Source organism: Eurytemora carolleeae, unplaced genomic scaffold (genome assembly GCF_000591075.1).
Source record: "Eurytemora carolleeae unplaced genomic scaffold, Eaff_2.0 scaffold226, whole genome shotgun sequence".
NCBI classification, from domain to species: domain Eukaryota; kingdom Metazoa; phylum Arthropoda; class Copepoda; order Calanoida; family Temoridae; genus Eurytemora; species Eurytemora carolleeae.
Genome location: NW_019396119.1, coordinates 144677 through 163442, shown reverse-complemented (window position 1 = coordinate 163442; position 18766 = coordinate 144677). Strand labels below are relative to the sequence as shown.

General features: G+C 34.0%; 2 protein-coding genes across 2 annotated transcripts; both read right to left on the bottom strand.

The window, feature by feature from the left end:
- Nucleotides 1-4464: 4464 nt before the first annotated feature.
- Nucleotides 4465-11686, bottom strand: LOC111695480 (homeobox protein GBX-2). Its single transcript, XM_023464824.1, has 9 exons — nt 11590-11686; nt 8641-8814; nt 7272-7322; nt 6776-6886; nt 6526-6624; nt 5792-5903; nt 5267-5327; nt 4877-4936; nt 4465-4599 (listed from the first exon to the last, which is right to left on the bottom strand). The coding sequence occupies exons 1-9, from the start codon at nt 11684-11686 to the stop codon at nt 4465-4467; spliced, it is 900 nt and encodes a 299-aa protein (XP_023320592.1).
- A 3332-nt stretch (nt 11687-15018) lies between these two features.
- LOC111695492 (uncharacterized) lies at nt 15019-17880 on the bottom strand. The gene is made up of 4 exons (XM_023464839.1): nt 17789-17880; nt 17400-17480; nt 15656-15705; nt 15019-15157 (listed from the first exon to the last, which is right to left on the bottom strand). The coding sequence occupies exons 1-4, from the start codon at nt 17861-17863 to the stop codon at nt 15034-15036; spliced, it is 330 nt and encodes a 109-aa protein (XP_023320607.1). The 5' UTR covers nt 17864-17880; the 3' UTR covers nt 15019-15033.
- Between the last annotated feature and the right edge of the window lie 886 nt (nt 17881-18766).

Below are 18766 nucleotides of genomic sequence, written 5' to 3'. Positions count from 1 at the left end.
GTATATGCATTCAGTCGTACCGTCCAGTCAGGCTACCTAGTGTAGAGTCGACCCACCAAATGTAACAAATGTAGCCTGGCAAGATAACATTGAATTACCAATACGATGAACTTCCCTAAAGAGAGATACATCATCCCCCAAGTAGGCTATTAACTGCCTTTTTAAATCAGAACTACCTCTGCAGATGTTCGGTTTTGAGGCTTAGAAAATAGTGGAACAAGGTAATAAGGTAAGGAAAGTTAATTGCGGTTGCGTATTCTCTGCGTACATATTGAAACTAGTTCTCTCTGGGCAGTGTTTGTAAACAAGAATAGATGCATCAGTGCTTCTCTATTATCCGAGGAGGATAAACATTTAATTTTGATAATTCACATAATAGTTTCCTATGACCAGAATATTTCATAGATTTTTTACGTGAAAGATGGATCCCATATGAGGCTGTTTGACATCCATCTTTTGTTTACTTTATAGCCCAGAGACAATACCATGCAGTACAAAAAATGCGTACACCTCTGAAATAACTATCTTTTCATTATAATTCTTTGAGTGGAACAGTTTCTCTGTTTTATTTCGGATTTATATTGCTATAACCATAAGAAAATAAATAATAATTAAAAACGTCCCTGGGAAAACTCCTGATTTTATTTCCTTCAAAATAATTGTAAATACACATATCCATGATATTTATTTCCTCAGGTCGGACTTCTTATCTGCCAGAAATTAGGGTGTTTTTTCCCAAATAATTTTTAGATGCAACTTTATTGGCAGTCATATTATAGTAAAATTGATTTCAAAGTAAAACATATTCGAGTAAAATAATTTTTTAACGAAATAAACTGCTATTAATAATACAGTATATGGAAGAAGACATTCAAAACTATTCACCAACTGTCATGTTTCGTGGGTCACCCTATAAAATAGAACTGAAATTTTCTTCCTATAACAGGAATATTATGCAACAAGGAAAGCAACATATTTTTAGAACACTAAACCTTTTGTTGTGGATTTTCCTCCTCTCCTTTTCTCTTTTTGGTTCCCNGGGGTGGGGAATTTTCTGATTTTTCCTAAACACTCATAGCCCTCCCTTTACCTATAAAACCGGGCTTTTATAAATTTGCAAGCTTTTCCTAATTCAACATCAGGTAATATTTGAAATGGTAAGGCCATGACGGCTTTTCAAAATTTTATCATTTATAATTTTTCGACCTTTTTCTGCAAACATTTTAACTATAAAACTGAATTTAGCTATAAAAAAATTTCAATCATTGCAAATTTGCAATTTTTTGCAGATTCTGGAAGTAGAGCACAAGAGCTTTCCAATGATGTTTCATTTGTCATATTTCGACATTAAAAATGGGATTTAGAACGTATACTGGTTTTCAAGTACCCAGCAGGGATAGGGTTAACCAAGGTACTAATGCAAGGAAAGTTATTTCAGAGGTGTACACATTTTGTGTACTGCAGTATACTGTCTTTGGGCGGAAAAGTAAACACAAGACGGATGTCACAGACTGACATGGAATCCATTTTCACAAAAATAATCTATGAAATATTCAGGTCAACGGAAACTACTGTGTGAATTTTTAAAATTATCAAAATTAAATGCTTTTAACCTCCACGGATACTAAACGAACAGTGATGCATCTCTTCTTGTCTACAAATTCCGCCCAGAGAGAACTGGTTTCAATATGTACGCAGAGTATACGCGACCGCAATTAGCTTCCCTTGCATTAGTACCTTGGGGTTAACAAACCGTGTTCCTTACGTTTCTCATACGTTAACATGAGTCCACATGAAAATAATAAATAAAGTGTTCACTGTTTAGATAATTTATTTATTTAGTTAATTAACTAATATTGTAAATTTAGAATACAGGCAAAAAATGAACTGTACAGAAATAAGATAAGTAATTCATTTTAATGAACTTTATGCTACAGTGGGTCCCATAATAAACAGGATAATTCAAGAACAGTTTTGGTAAACAGTATATCATCTTACAGTGGGTCCCATGATAAACAGGATAATTCAAGAACAGTTTTGGTAAACTGTATATCATCTTACAGTGGGTCCCATGATAAACAGGATAATTTAAGAACAGTTTTGATAAACAGCATATCATCTTAAATTATTGATAAGTGCACCGTTTCCGAAAAATTCTACATACGAGCTGATTTGTGTTTAGATTCTATTTTTAAAGGTGCTTAAAGGGATGTGAGACGTAATTTCAAGTGACTTTTTTATTAGTTAAAGGGGCTGTAAAGGAAAAATAAAAGGGGGTATAGGCTGAAACCTAACATTTCCCTTTTATTTTTCCTTTACAGTCCCTTTAAGTGGTTCAAACCTTCGTCTGAAATTTGTCTGAAAATCAAGTGTAGGGAAACCCAAGTACAGACAATTACTACTGGCATAAAAGAGTTCAAACTGACCACTTCAATTCTAAGCTAGAAAATTATGAATATCTAGACGAAGGTTGAAAGGGTACTGTTGTTAATCGGAAACTAAGCCACTTAGGTCTGCAGTCCATCTGAATCGGTAATTTGCTTTGTAATTTAAAAATGACTTATGCTGTAATAGCTAAATTTAAAGGGACTGTAAGCGTAACTACAAATGACCCTCAATGCAAAGACGGCAATGCGCGATTCACAACGGAAAAGCTTTGTCTGATCAAATATGGTCATTAGCTATAAATGTTTTAAATTTTGAAAACTGGTTATTTTTAGTTGCAGTTTCCCTACAAAAGGGACTTGCGCATTTCTACTCCTGGAAAACGTATATATGAGAAATAACAGAATTAATAACTTTTAAACCTAGAATAACAACACTATCTTCCACAATATTGATCAGATAAAGGTTTAAAGGGTACCGTTGTGAATTGGGGCATGTCATCTTTCACTTGAAATTACACTTACAGTCCCTTTAATTAGAGATTGGTATCACACAACTATATTATCTAATATCAAGAAATTATCATGTAATTATTGGGACACTCAGCATACAATAATATGTTAGATATAAAGCTCATGAGAGAAATTTGTTTAAATATTTTTAACAAACTTCTATATTGGTTTAACAATACAAGGATGAATGTATATTTTTGTCATATTCAGGAAATTATCAAAAAAAATCACTTTCTGTACATTGTACATCAGAAATATACTTGAGTAACTTTTACTGAACTGATGTACAGTAGATCAACTATTAATATGTTACCCAGCTCTTGACAGTTTACTGAACTGAAATACAGTAGATCAACTATTAATATGTTACCCAGCTCTTGACAGTTCAAATATTGCATTGAAAATACTTTTACTGAACTGATGTACAGTAGATCAACAGTTTACATATGAATATGTTACCCAGCTCTTGACAGTTTACTGAACTGATATACAGTAGATCAACTATTAATATGTTACCCAGCTCTTGACAGTTCAAATATTGTATTGAAAATACTTTTGTATGACTAATTATTTTGACATTGGCACATGGCAAGTATAAATACAGTGATAACCAGAAAACTCAGGAATAGGAAGTCTTTTTGACTTAAAATAAATGAGGCATAGCAAATGTGCAGTGTAAACAGACCCATTTCACTTAATAATTGATTTGATAACTTACTAGTAAAGCTTCTTGATTTGTAACAGTATTGAATGCACTTGAGTATTGCTTTAATGTCGTCTTTCTATTCTACAGTTTTCTGGTTCTCATTTTATTTATTCATTATTGGTATGTATTGCTTTGGGCTTTGAACAGGACAAAATGTTTTTGTACTGCTCCAGGCGGATTTCTTGCAAAAGTAAATTTAATTTTGGAAAAAAGTTGTAATTTTTCTCTTTAATTTGCAGAACTGAAGGGTAGAAACTTGGACTCTCCGACTACGCTGGGGCCTAAATAAAAAAAATAATAATTGTTTTCTTAAAACCAGGGGTTTATACTGTATCATATATATTTGTCAATTTGTAGATGATTCGGGGGAAAGAAGCAAAATTGGTGATTTTTCTCATACTTTTTACCCCAAACATTGATTTATTTTTCCCCAGTCAGAGAATTCAACCCTATGCTCCAAGCAAATATAACTCCTAAGGGAAAAAGTATTTTCAAAAGGGGGAAGGGGGTGAATTATTTTTAGAAAAAATATACACCCTTGCTTAAAATATAAAATAGTTACCCAAAGGTCGGATACAGGTCTGCATACTTGAGGAGTTGGACAGAGCAGGGGTGTAGGTTAGAGGAGGAGATTTAGGAGAAGGGGTGCAGTAAATTTTGGGCCCGATCGGTTCAGCCGTTTTGACGTTTATTGGATACAAACAAACAGACAGACAAACAGACAGACAAGCCAAATTTATATATAGAAGGTCTTCAGACTTGTTTGTTTCAAGATTAAGAACATTTTTGATTGGTAGCCTGGCCTGCCTGGGGGTGACATGGGATAACAAATCTAATTTATTTCCACATTAGTCGATGGTTCTATCCAACTAACCTGTTGACATGTACAGGTATTGGTACAACAATTTTACTTGTCTGCCCGGCCCGACCTCCAGGTGCTACCCCAGCCTTCACACGCTTCCACTTAGCTCGTCTATTCTGGAACCAAATCTTTACCTGCAACATTTTTCAAAACATTTTTATATCTCTAACAACTGATGTCGCACAATCTTTCATATTTAAAATTTATTTTTGAATTTTGCTAGATTTCACGATGAGCTTAATTAAATTAAATTAAATCTTATATATTTTCAATCATAACTCCTTTTCACGCACCTCGGACCTTTAGTAAAAGTAAATTCAACCTAAAGTCTAACCTTGTTGCACCGGCTGGCTTTATTTACCCAATGTCCGGGACCGGAAAGGTTGACCCGACTGGGAAATTCAAATGTACCTGAACTTCAGAAAGTCTGAGGGTGTGCGCTATCTGACTTCTCTCCGATAAACTCAGGTACTAAATTATTCATTAAATTAATCAATAAATTAATCATTAAATAAATCATTAAATTAATTAATAAATTAATCATTAAATTAATTATAAAATTAATCGTTAATTTAGTCATTAAATTAATCATTATATAAATCATTAAATTAATCGTTACATTGATTTAAATTAATAAATAAACTAATTATTCATCAAATTTATTATTAAAATTATGTTAACAAAATAAATCACTAAATTTATTATCAAATTTACAAATCCGTGAATTAATTTATCAATATGTTAATTAATCTTTAAATTAATTACGCACTAGGACTATGAATTTCTATCTTCTTTATTCACCTTTTTACTGTGAAATTCTTTTTCCAGTTCTAGCAATTGTTCACTTGTAAACGCTGTTCTTCTGATAAAAGAAATCAACCAATTATTCAATCATTCATTAGAAATATTTAACAATAAGTAAATTTTAGTTGCTATTTGGATATGGGCAGCAATATAAGCTGGGTAGTTTTTAAGTCTCCACAATGGTATATTTTATTGCACTGAAATCACAGAACACTATAAAAGTTAAATTGTTCTCACATAACTTCAAATTAACATTGATTTGCATCATTTAAAAGGTTTTAGGTCTCCATCCTAAAAAAATCAAAAAAGAAATGTTTAAAACAAAAAGAAGATGATTTTTTACCTGTAACTTTTTTAAAGAACTTTAAAGGGTGTTTTAATATCACAGGCTTTTTCCCCCATGTCTGGATTCGATAAATATCATTATCACACAATTTTTTTACCCTTCCCTAGTCCCTACTACCCCCTCCCTCCCCTATCCCTACCTTCCCCCATCTCCTCATCTTTTACAGATTTGTATACCTCCTTCTGGTTTTCCCATGTTGATGGGTATTATGAAGAAGACCCCCCTCTCCTCCTTCACCTCCCTCTAGATCACCTTCATCTCCCTCACTCTCTCCCTCATCAGGAATATCTTAATTTATTCTATCAACTTGTGCAATATTTCTAATTAACTAGGCCTCTAATAAAACAACAAAAAGTCAGAGGTTTATAACAAATGGTTTAAAAAGTATAACAAATAGTTAGAAATATATAAGAAGAAGTGTCATAAATGTATTAAAAATTGTGAGAGATTTTTAACAACTTCTTAATGACTGAGATATTCAGACAAAATTGTATAGTGCTAAAAGAGTTCCAAGCTTTGCAATAAAAAAGTATATCAATATATCTATATATATAATTTTGCTTGTCTGTTTGTTTGTTTGTATCCAATAAACGTAAAAACGGTCGAATCCATATAGATTCAAGTCTCGTCAAGTTTTTAAGGCAGAGTCGACTTTGAACTGTTGCATCGCTATAACTCACTTATACTTTTCTGTAGACCTTTACATGTACATGTTGGCAAAGTTCTCATAGATTTTTGGTTGAGAGCTTGAGACCTGTAAATCACAATGATCTGGCTCAAATTTTTTTATAATCCACGAACTTTTTGGTTTTTGTTTTACAATGTTTACAAAGAGAAAATGTTCACAATTGAAATGAAAGATGGGTGCGAAGCGCCCTAGAAGCCTAAGTTCGCTATAAATCTTTTTTACCTTGAGTGCTAGATATTTCAGGATTCTCCTGACTTAAATCTTGTTCTTCTTCTTCTTCAAACTCGGTTTTAATCTTCTCCTCTTTGATCAGACGCTTTCCTGGAACATGATTTTATAATTAACTATTTATAACACTTCTAGCTGAAGTGCCCGGCGTTGCCCGTGGAATCGAAAAATTTAATAAAGCCTTGAACGAGATAAGACTAAGTAAAAGAATGATTTTTTTGTAAGGTTCGAATGTACTATTTACCTTGTGATTCTAAGAGTTTGTTTCTATTAAACGTACTGCCAAGTGTACTACCAAGTGTACTGCAATGTTGTTGACGAGCACTCAGGGACAGCAGCATATGCGACAACATACCTAAATACGAGATCTGAAATTTTTAAAACTTAACCAAAGTGAAAGCCGGCTCTACGCCTAAGTAAAGACCAAGTGAAGACTCAAGGTTTTGCCAGACTTGGTTTTCAGTTGAACCGACTCAGATGGTTTTATCTCTTCTTAGACTTGGTCCTTTTCTTACTGAGGCGACGCTCCTCAAGTTATTTATAGTTTCTTTTAGGGATATAAATACAAAGGCGACCTTTCCTGACCTAATAATACCTTTTAAATTTCCAACTTGCATTTCTGGGTGGGGGGGTCATATCCCCTCTGCCCCAACCACCAGTTTCATTGATTTGTGCATTATAGAGCGGGGAGTGGATGTGGGGCAGGGTTTATTATTATTTCATGAAATAAATATGAATACCTGAATGTAAATTTATGGCATCGGGGTACGACATAAAACCTCCGGGAAATCCTGAATAAAAGAAATTCTGAAAAATATTTGAAGTACCGGACCTAACTTTAGGCAGCTAGCATTAAAGACAGGTCATGCTTTTGTGTGTCCTCAAGGTTCGTCCTCAATGTGCGTTCTCCATGTGCAACCTCAATGTGCGTCCTCAATGTGCGTCCTAAATATGCGGTGCATATTTTTAGAATTACCCTCCNTTCAACCTAAATGTGCGTCCCCCATGTGCAACCTCAATGTGCGTCCTCCATGTGCAACCTTAATGTGCGTACTCATTGTGTTTACGCATCTCTATTACAACAAAGCATGTTAACGGATGTTGTTCGCTAATATCAAATTTCTAGTTGATAAAGATAAATAAAAGAGAATACCTTAACATTAAATACGGCTAACATCAGAATATGAATATAGCTACCATAGACTAGATATACAAGATATGGCTGCGATCGAATAAGATTATACGAACGTTAAATAAAATATAGCTACCGGGAAATAAAAGATGGTTATCTGGAAATAAAAGATGGCTACCTGGATATGAAATATAGCGACCTATAAATAAACGATGGCTACCCGGAAAAAAAGATGGCTACTTGGAAATTGGAAATAAAAGATGGCTACTTGGAAATTGGAAATAATAGCTACCTGGAAATTTAAAATAAAAAATGACTACCTGGAAATTAGAAATAGAAAGATGGCTACCTGGAAATTAGAAATAAAAAGATGGCTATCTGGAAATTAGAAGTAGAAAAATGGCTACCTGGAAATTAGAAATAAAAAGATGACTACCTGGAAATTGGAATTAAAAATATGGCTACCTGAAAATTGGAAATAAAAAGATGGCTACCTAGAAATTAGAAATAGAAATATGGCTGCCTGGAAATTGGAAATAAAAAAATGGCTATTTGGAAATTAGAAATAAATAGATGCCTAGCTGGAAATTGGAAATAAAAAAATGGCTACCTGGAAATTGGAAACTAAAAGATAGCTACCTGGAAATCGGAAATTAAAAGATGGCTACCTGGAAATTAGAAATAAAATTATGGCTACCTAGAAATCATAAATAAAAATATGGCTACCTGGAAATTAGAAATAAAATTATGGCTACCTAGAAATTATAAATAAAAATATGGCTACCTGGAAATTAGAAATAAAAGTATGGCTACCTGGAAATTGGAAATAAAAAGATGGCTACCTAGAAATTAAAAATAGAAAGATGTTTGCCTGGAAATTGGAAATAAAAAAATGGCTACCTGGAAATTAGAAATAAAAAGATGGCTACCTGGAAATTAGAAATTAAAAGATGGCTACATGGAAAAAGAATATTTACCTGGAAAGGGTAAATCTGCAAGTTTATGACTAGATTCTATTCCTTTTCTCTCATGACTCTGATGAAATATTGGAAGATCTGCAGAGGGAAGAAAATAAGGGGGAAGAGAGGGGAATGGAAAGGGAAAGGTCGGGAAGGATGGAAGCGAAGGCGGAGAAGAGGAGATATCTCTATCTAAAAATAATTTTGCATATTTAGTTACAAATAAGTATCAATCATAAAACTGCGTTCTCAAAAAAGTTTCCCGTTTATTCGATGTTCGTAGCTATAAACAACAACACCCTTTAAACCCTGTACTAGATTGTACTACAGACAACACTGCCCTTTAAACCCTGTATTGGATTGTACTATAGACAACACCACCATTTAAACCCTGTGTTGGATTGTACTATAGAAAACACTACCCTTTAAACCCTGGATTGTACTTTAGACAACACTACCCTTTAAACCTTGTATTGAATTGTACTATAGACAACACTACCCTTTAAACCTTGTATTTAATTGTACTATAGACAACACTACCCTTTAAACCCTGTGTTGGATTGTACTATAGACAACACTACCCTTTAAACCCTGTATTGGATTGTACTATAGACAACACTACCCTTTAAATCTTGTATTGGATTGTACTATCTATAAACAACAACACCCTTTAAACCCTGTACTAGATTGTACTACAGACAACACTGCCCTTTAAACCCTGTATTGGATTGTACTATAGACAACACTACCCTTTAAACCTTGTATTGAATTGTACTATAGACAACACTACCCTTTAAACCCTGGATTGTACTTTAGACAACACTACCCTTTAAACCCTGTATTGGATTGTACTTTAGACAACACCACCCTTTAAACCCTGTGTTGAATTGTACTATAGACAACACTACCCTTTAAACCCTGTGTTGGATTGTACTATAGACAACACTACCCTTTAAACCCTGTATTGGATTGTACTATAGACAACACTACCCTTTAAATCTTGTATTGGATTGTACTACAGACAACACCACCCTTTAAACCCTGTATTGGATTGTGCTATAGACAACACTACCCTTTAAACCCTGCGTTGGATTGTGCTATAGACAACACTACCCTTTAAACTCTGTACTGGATTGTACTATAGACAACACCACCCTTTAAACCCTATGTTGGGTTGATAATATTGTATCTTGTACTCTAACTGGACAATAATATGAAACTTGAGAATATTAAAAAGAGCAAACCGGCTTTTTAGCGTTAAAAATATTACTGCTGATGTAAAAAAATTGAATTGATCTTTATATTAAAGGGACTGTAAACACAATTTCAAATTTGCCTACATTTATAGAGTGGCATGTCAGATTCCCATTTATAGAGTGGCATGTCAGATTCACATTTATAGAGTCGCATGTCAGATTCACATTATAGAGTGGCATGTCAGATTTACATTTACAGATTGGCATGTCAGATTCACATTTATAGAGTAGCATGTCAGATTCACATTNTAGCTCCCCGGCCACAAAATATATATATGTAATTGTATAGTCATTTTTATTAATATGAATATTGTTAACTTGTGGCCTAATAAATGATTTGATTTGATTTGATTTGAAATTTAGGAAAAATAATTATTTTAAATTGCGGTTTCTTTCACTGTGGTTCACCCAAACCATGCTATTGTTTCAGAAAACGCAGTGCAGCAAGCTATATAGTAGATAGATAGATTATGTTTATTGCTAAAATACATGTATCTGTGTACAGAACGAGTTTACAATTACAAATTGATGATTATATAAACAGTACAAGTATAAAGCATTTAGGTGGAAAATAGCTCTTGGCTGTTTTGTATACTTTTTCCACCTAATTTAAATAATAATAGAAAAACATTTCAATTAAATAGATTTAAGGAGAACTATGAAAGATCATGGTGCAATTTTATCTTATTCAAAATAGTTTATACATTTGTTATAAAGTACATACTGGGCTTTTCGATCATTACCCTCTTTAAATAGAGAGTGCGCGCCCCTTTCGAGAGTTATAAAGTCTTTTCTTTTTGTGCAGATTTGTCGATCAAAGAATTCAAGTTATGCTGATAAAAAAAAATGTCATGGAAATCATACATGGTAGATTGTTGGTCCTGCCTTAACTTTGAAACCCATTTTAATCCTTGGAATAAATGTATTTTGTATTTGCTATAATTTTACACTTTTTTGCGATATAAATTTTACATATTATTGTGTATAAGGTATTTTACGCCATATATTTACCATACTAAAGTGTATTAGGTATTTTACGCTATATATTTTACATATTAAAGTGTATAAGGTATTTTACGCTATATATTTTACGTATTAAAGTGTATAAAGTATTTTACGCTATATATTTTACATATTAAAGTGTATAAGGTATGAAAATATGAAGGATGACTTCGTTGTAATTAGTTTACGTGCATAATTATATAAAGTTGTAATCTCTGTTTTGTCTGTCTGTCTGTTTGTCCGATCATAACTGAGGAACCCACTGCACCGATTTGACTCAAATTTCAATTGAGGAACTCGGAAACCTACTAGAATGTTCCTAACTTTGCTTTGAGATTCTAAGTTGAGTGGATCGACTTTTATAGTGAAAATTTGGTTTCCCGATAAAATCGTTCAAGTGCGGGTAAACGGCGAGAGTAATTTTAGTAACCTTAGCAGGGCTGGTTTACATGTTAATAATTAATAAGATAATAATAATAACTAGCTGTAAGGCCAGGCTTAGTCGGTGGAATTTTAGAAACATTGGAAGAAAAAATATAAAATTTTGAAAAAATCGATTTTTTAGGGTACTCAAAGGTTCCTTCAAAAAATGTCAGTCAATTAGGTCTAGCCGTTTGTCAAGCTACAGCTAACACATATACAAATGCATAAGTATATATATATATATATGCAAGCTAAGAGCTTTATTATAAAATGTATTACTAATTACCTGAATTAAGTATTGAATCTATAGAAAACCCCCCGGATCCCCCGCTAGTCCCTCCAGAACTACATTTTTTATCATAAATTTCTTTATACTTCTCCATTCCGCTAAAATATAAAGAAACATCATTTTTAATTCTTTTTGTTCCGCTTCGATGGTATATAGATTATAGCCTCAAACATTAAGTGGATTCGTTTATTTCTATTTAAAAGTAGTAATATCGGTTTGTTTGTCTGTCCGATCATAACTTCTGAACCCCTTCAACCAATTTGCTTCAAATTCTAAAGCTAAAAATGTCCATGGTTCTACCAAGTTCTAAAATTGAAGTCTAAGGCAAAATTGATTTAAGGGATTCATGAGTTATGATCGGACATACAGATATACAGACAAACATAGATCACCACTGTAAATATATAAGTGCAATAGTTACTCTTCATGTGTTTTATTTTAAAATTGTATTTTTGTTTCAAGAAATTGTAAAACTTCTATCTTCTAACTAATCTAATCTAATCTTCTTCTACATATCTAATCTAATCTAATCTGCAGCACTTCTTCTTCTACATATCTAATCTAATCTAATCTAACCTGTAGAACTTTTATCTTCAATCTAATATAATATAATATTATATAATCTAAACTGATCTAATATAATCTAATCTACTCTAACCAAATCTAATCTAATTTACAGCACTTCTATCTTCTAACTAATCTAATATAATCTACAGCACTTCTATCTAATATAATCTAATCTACTCTAACCAAATCTAATATAATCTACAGCACTTCTATCTTCTAACTAATCTAATCTAATTTACAACACTTCTATCTTCTCTAATCAAATCTACAGAATTCTATCTTCTATTTAATCATTTAATCTAATTTAATCCAATCTAATTTAATCTGTAGAACTTTTATCTTCTTTCTAATCTAATCTAATCTATCATTGAATAATATCATTAATATCCAATCTAATCTAATATATCTTCAATGTTCAAAAGAAATCACTTGCTCTAAGTCGAATAATTCTTGTAAACTGACTCCTATCTCCGCACCAGGGGAATCCCCTGGCGCCCCCCCTCTCCCCTTGTATTTCCCCCGGTTAGCCGTGTAGCTGTTCTGTGTGAGCAGCTGATTATCTGTTCTATTGTGAGCAGCTGTTGTAGCTGTTATTCTGGGCCGCCGTGTATCTGTTCTTCTGGAGCAGCCTTGTAGCTGTTCTTCTGGAGCAGCCTTGTAGCTGTCCTGTTGTGGGTTGTGTAGCTATGTTGCTGTGTTGCTGTGTATCTGTTTGTATGAAGCTGTGAGCTGTGTGTGTAGCTGTGTAGCTGTTTGTATGAAGCAACCTTTAAAGCTCTGTTCAGTAATTATTCTTTTTTTTAAATGATCACAGGTGTGTTTATCTAGAATTTGTTATATTTTAAATTTGCTCAATAGCATATCCTATATTAGCCTTTGTTCTTCTATAATATGAATATATTCAGTTTTATCTCTTTCAAATTCTTCAAATTGTTGCATTTATATTCACGTCCCCTACAGTATACTTTACTCAATACTGTAATTACCTTAACTATATTTATTTTTAGTTTTTGTGGCTATGTATGTGGCACCGGCGGGCTGAATCAGGCAGTGCGGAGACGCAAATCAATCTACTCCATAATATGGAACCGATAAGTACTTTGGGCTCAATAAATGTTAACAATTCTCTTGATTTGTCTTCTTGTCTGGATGTCTATTTTGATTTAAATATGGACATTAATAATGATCAAGATTTACTTGATCATGACTCAATTGATTGTAAATACTATGATGAACAATCCATGATATCAAGTTTTTCATCTTCTAAAAATCCTATCGCCATTAGCATCAATATTCAGAGTTTATCCAGCAAATTTGAGAAGTTTTCTGATATGATTTCTAATTTTGAACTAAATAATTTGTTTTTTGATGTGATAGCAATACAAGAGACATGGGACATAAAAAATGTTAATTCTCTTACCCTGCCTTCTTTTCATGAATTTATTTCTAAAACTAGGTCTAGTTCTAGGGGTGGGGGGGTTGGCTTTTATATCAAGAGAGATTTGAAATTTAAGATAATTAAAGATTTTCTATCTTTAATGAACGCATCTTTGAATCGCTATGTATCGAGGTGGAATTTTCCAATAATAATTCTGCTCTGTTTATTTCTCTCTATAGACCTCCTTCCCATAACATCTTACCTCCGTCTGAACATAGCGAAGTCTTTTTGGAAACTCTCGAAAATTTGCTTTCTAACCTCTCTAGAGTAAATAAGGACGTTTATATTTTAACTGACAGTAATATTGATCTTCTCTCAATTAATTCAAATAAATTGAGTTCCGACTATTTTAATAAACTACTTTTCCATGGTTTTTGTAATACTACTTATAAAGCGACACGTTTCTCTAAAGATAACCACTCTCTCATTGATCAAATCTTATCCAAGTCTATTAATTCTAATTATAAAGCTGGAGTTCTTATTCATGATATTTCTGATCACTGCTTTCCTTTCTGTCAATTAAATATTAAGAGGAAAGTTGAAAAAAATACCCAGAAATCCTCTTGCTCGTTTTGTGAAGAAAATTTAAATAATTTTAAAAATTGTTTATCTAACCTTGAATGGAACGAAGTTCTTGATTGTAATGACCCTGATGTAGCTTTCTTAAGATTTTGGGACATTTTTTCGACTTTTTTTTATTTGAGTTTTCCATCCAGAAAAGTATCCTTTAATAAAAATTATCACAAAATTAATAAATTTATGACCGCAGGATTACTTATCTCTCGGAGACGTAAACTTGAGCTTTATAAAACTTACTTAGCTAGTCCTACTGAACTCAATTTTGCTGTGTACAAAAATTATAGAAATATTTTTAACCGGTTAATTAGAGCTAGCAAGGTCAGTTATTTTGAATCTCAACTTAAAATAAACCAGAAAGATCCTAAAACTGTTTGGAAGATTTTGAATGAATCCTTAAACAGGGTTTCCGCTAAATCTAGTATTTTGAGAGAAATTTCTGTGGACGGTAAATTGTTAACTGAACCTAATTGAAATTGCGAATTCCTTTAACACATTTTTCTCTGAAATTGCTAACAATATTCGCGCTAAAATTCCTAATACTTCTGTCAACCCAAATTCTTATACAAGGGGAAAAAACCTTGATTTTAATTTATCTAACATTGATCATTTATACGTCAAAATCAGGAAAATTTAAACAGTGCTTAAACATACCTTAGAGTTGTCGTAGAACGCTGATTTTTTGCATGTGAACTATAAATTATGCATACTGCAAAATTCAGTTTTATAAAAATCTGGGCAAAAGAGCGCGCGCACTTTTGGTGGAAAATGAACTTGAATTTGCTTTACAAACTTGCAATCCATGAACAGTTTTGCGCAAAAAAGCCTTAGGTCATGTACAGCTAAATTCTAGCTGCTTATTATAGTAGATTCAGTACTAGCACCGTAGCTTTACAGTGTAATACCTCTTTCTTCTGTGCAAGAACTTGCTCAAGCATTCCATCAAGAAACCTTACGTTGTCCTCTGTAGTTTGAGTTAGCTCTCTTAACAATAAATATAAGTCAACAGGGGTGTACAACAGGGAGTACAACAGTACAACAGGGGGTGTACAACAGTACAACAGGGGTGTACAACAGTACAACAGGGGTGTACAACAGTATAACAAAGTGTACAACAGTACAACAGGGGTGTACTCAAACCAACTTTAAACGTAATTTCCAGTGAGCCTCCATTTAAACAAAGGCATGTCAGATTCTTTACGGTCTTCTTTAAACATGTGCTAACAGTCCCTTTTATAAAGAAAATTAACTAGGAGTGGTAAAATTTTAATGATAATGAAGAAATTGACAATGATAAAATTGACAAAAATCAAAATTAAATGAATCTTAAGCACTGCTCTAAACTTTAGATTAAAGAATTGGCAACAATTTTCTGTAAGAAGTCCAACTGAGAAAAGTGATTTTCATAAATCCTTAGATCTGCACGAGTTCATTACGAACCGCCCAAATTTTTTTTTTTAATTGTGACTTTCTAATATTTTCCTGATTTCGTCCTTTAACTCCTGATCCATTTTCCGAACGTCGACCAGCATCTGAAAATTAAATGTATTAAAAGGACAGTAGACGTAATGTCAAGTGAACTTCCGTTTGATGAGCAACATTTCCGATTCACAACGGTACCTTTAATCGCTTTACTGATCAAGAATAAATGAGATTTCAATTTGGATTATGTATTGTTTTTAAATTGTGGGTTCCTCTTAAAAATGAGGGTTCACTCCTCCATTTTCCATGTATGAAAATGTCAAAGGAAAATGTCAAAATTAAAACCATTCCAAGTTAAAAAATGACATTATAAAGGTTAAAGGGTACTGTTTTATGAATTACTAGCTGAAGGGCGCGGCGTTGCCTTTGAAAAAAATTGAAAAACAATTTTTGAAAAAAAAAAAATTGAAAAATTTTTTTGGATTTTTATTTTTGCCCCTGCAGTTGCTTTCTGCTCATGGCGAGGTTCGGACCTTCCCTAAGTAGCTCATGGCTTCTCAGTTCGGAAGAGCGCTGCATAGTTGCTCATGACGATTCCTTCAGGGAAGTTGCAAAACATAGGATTTAAACGGTTAACAAGAACTCCATCTTCAGCTTATCTAGGCTCAACATCTCAGTTGAAAGAAGGAACACAGAAATACAGCCCCTGATAGGTATACAAGCCATGCACAATGATACCAGTTGTTTCCTCAGCTGGCTGTAAGGACTGTACTACTGTGGAAAATTCCACCTGATGGGACTTTAAGCCTTTCAACTTCCAATTTTGCATAGGCAGTGCATTTATGGGTTCTCCTTAATTCCGCCAAAGTCGGAAAGACTTTGAAATGGAGGAAAGCAGGGATCTTCTACTGAAACCCCTCATAACCTGCTCCTTCAAACTACATTATCTCCTTCCTTCCTGCTCAACAGGATGTCACAAGGACTACTTTGAGAGGCCTCAAAAAGTAGAAAATGCCCCAGTCAGGAAAGAGCTACTCTAAAATACTCAAAAGAGGAATTACAGAAACAAAAAGAAAAAAGAAAATTGATCAGGAAAACTGGAAGAGAACTCTCTAATGATAAGCTTTACACTGTCAACTTTTACCCTGTTAGCGAATGGAGAACCCCCTTTTCAGTTATCAAAAAATATGGGGCTGGGAAACGTTCCCCCCCCCCCATTTAACCCTGAATAGAGAATAACAGGAATATGTGTTTAAATGCTGACTCAGATATAATGTGTGCAAACAAAACAGTGTTCAGAAAAATGGGAAAGCAGGAGCCTCTCAACCTAGTTCTAAGTAGCAGCTCTGCAGCTGCTACTTAGACCCAAAAAAATATTTTTTTTTTCAAAATTAGGCGAAATATGGTGAAAGAAAGTGAAGGAACAAGAAATATAGAAAGGTAAACATTTGCAAAAAAAAATCCTCCAGAAAATGACACAACTGAAGAATAGTTCTAATACACAATAAAATAGATCAAATAAGCACAAAAGTATGTTCAAATGCATAAAAATATTCCTCAAACAAACAAAACTAGCTCAAATGCCACAAAAAATACTCTAAATGCATAAAAAATATTTAATTAACAAATGAACACACAAGTGGTTCATATTAATTCAAAAAAGGTTTAAATGAACAACAAAATAGCAAAAAATACACCAAAAAATAGTGCAAATAAAGAAAAGAAAATTTTATTGAACATAAAAATAGTTACATCGAGGTCATGGGGGGGGGGGGCATTCTTTAGAAAGACACTATGATTAAACCTGTAAAGCCGCGTTGCTTGGTTGGTCACCCTTGTCCGCTGTTCGTCTTAGAACATTTACTTCCAGATCCAGTTTGCTGGTCTAAACATTGTTTCACAATTATACTCCGGGGTAGTGCATCGAATCCGGATCCGGATTTGGGCATACTTGATCCGGATCCGCAAACATGTGCGGATCCACGGGGCAAATATTCACCAAGACCTAGTAAGCAGAATGTAAATTTCATTTCAATTTAAAAGGCGAAATGCAAACTGCAATAGAAAAATATAACAATTGCCAAAAATTGAAAAATTGCCCCAGGAAAAGCAAATCCCAGATGTAAGGAAGAAATCCATTTAGAAATAACGTATTGATCAATATTCGATAATTTAGATAATTGTTACAATTACCTTTTTCTCCAAATCATCCAGAAAGGCGGAAAATGTTTTGCAGTCTTTCAGAAATTTATTCACTGGGTCCGACATTTTTAACCAATTTCAAATCTGAAACGATAAAGTTTTCGGGCCCGTCCTAGTTTACAGACATAGTCTAACAAGACTTTGACCGTCCTGCTCTTGTGCGCCGGTACCCCCGAAAAAGTCGGGGCTGTCCTAGAGAATGATTTTTGGACCCCGCCCCCCCTCCTAACAGTTTTGTACATAACCTTTAATTTTAAGTTATTTTGTATTATTTAGGGTTAGGTTAGGTTATGACAATTTCTGGGCCGAGCCCTGCGGCTTTGACAGGCTAGGGTGCCGAGCGCTGCAGCCACGGGTTAGATTAAATTAAGACATTTCTGGGCCGAGCGCTGCGGCTGGGACAGGCTAGGGGGCCGAGCGCTGCGGCCACATGTCTTACATTTAAGATCTATGTACAAAATTGATAGGAAGGGGGGCCGGGGGGGGGGGGAGGGTCCAAAAATCGTACTCTAGGAATAAACCGGACACAAACTATCGGGCCCCGACACTTTTGGATTCCGACAAACATAAACAAGCAATGTCGGGTTCCGCCTGTCGGGCCCCAACCGGAATCCGACGCTACTATTATATTCCTGCTAGTGGCTTTGTCGGAGCTGTCCAGGAAAAGAGCCTCTCGTTTCGGCCGTCCGAATACGGGTCTCCTAGTCCTCCTAGAGCAGTTTAATTGGTCATTACTCAGAAAACATCACAATATATTTCTTAACGACTTACCAAAGATACCCCTGTCCTGTACCTTCCTCCACTATAAGATGATGACGATGATGATGATGACCCAGCGAGTAGGGTAAGCCCAACTCTAGTCAGACTCCACCTTACAAACAACTCATCCATCAATCAATCAATCAACGACTAATCCAAAAATCAATCAATCCTCTTTTTTAAATTTAACGAACCCGTTCACCTGCCTTC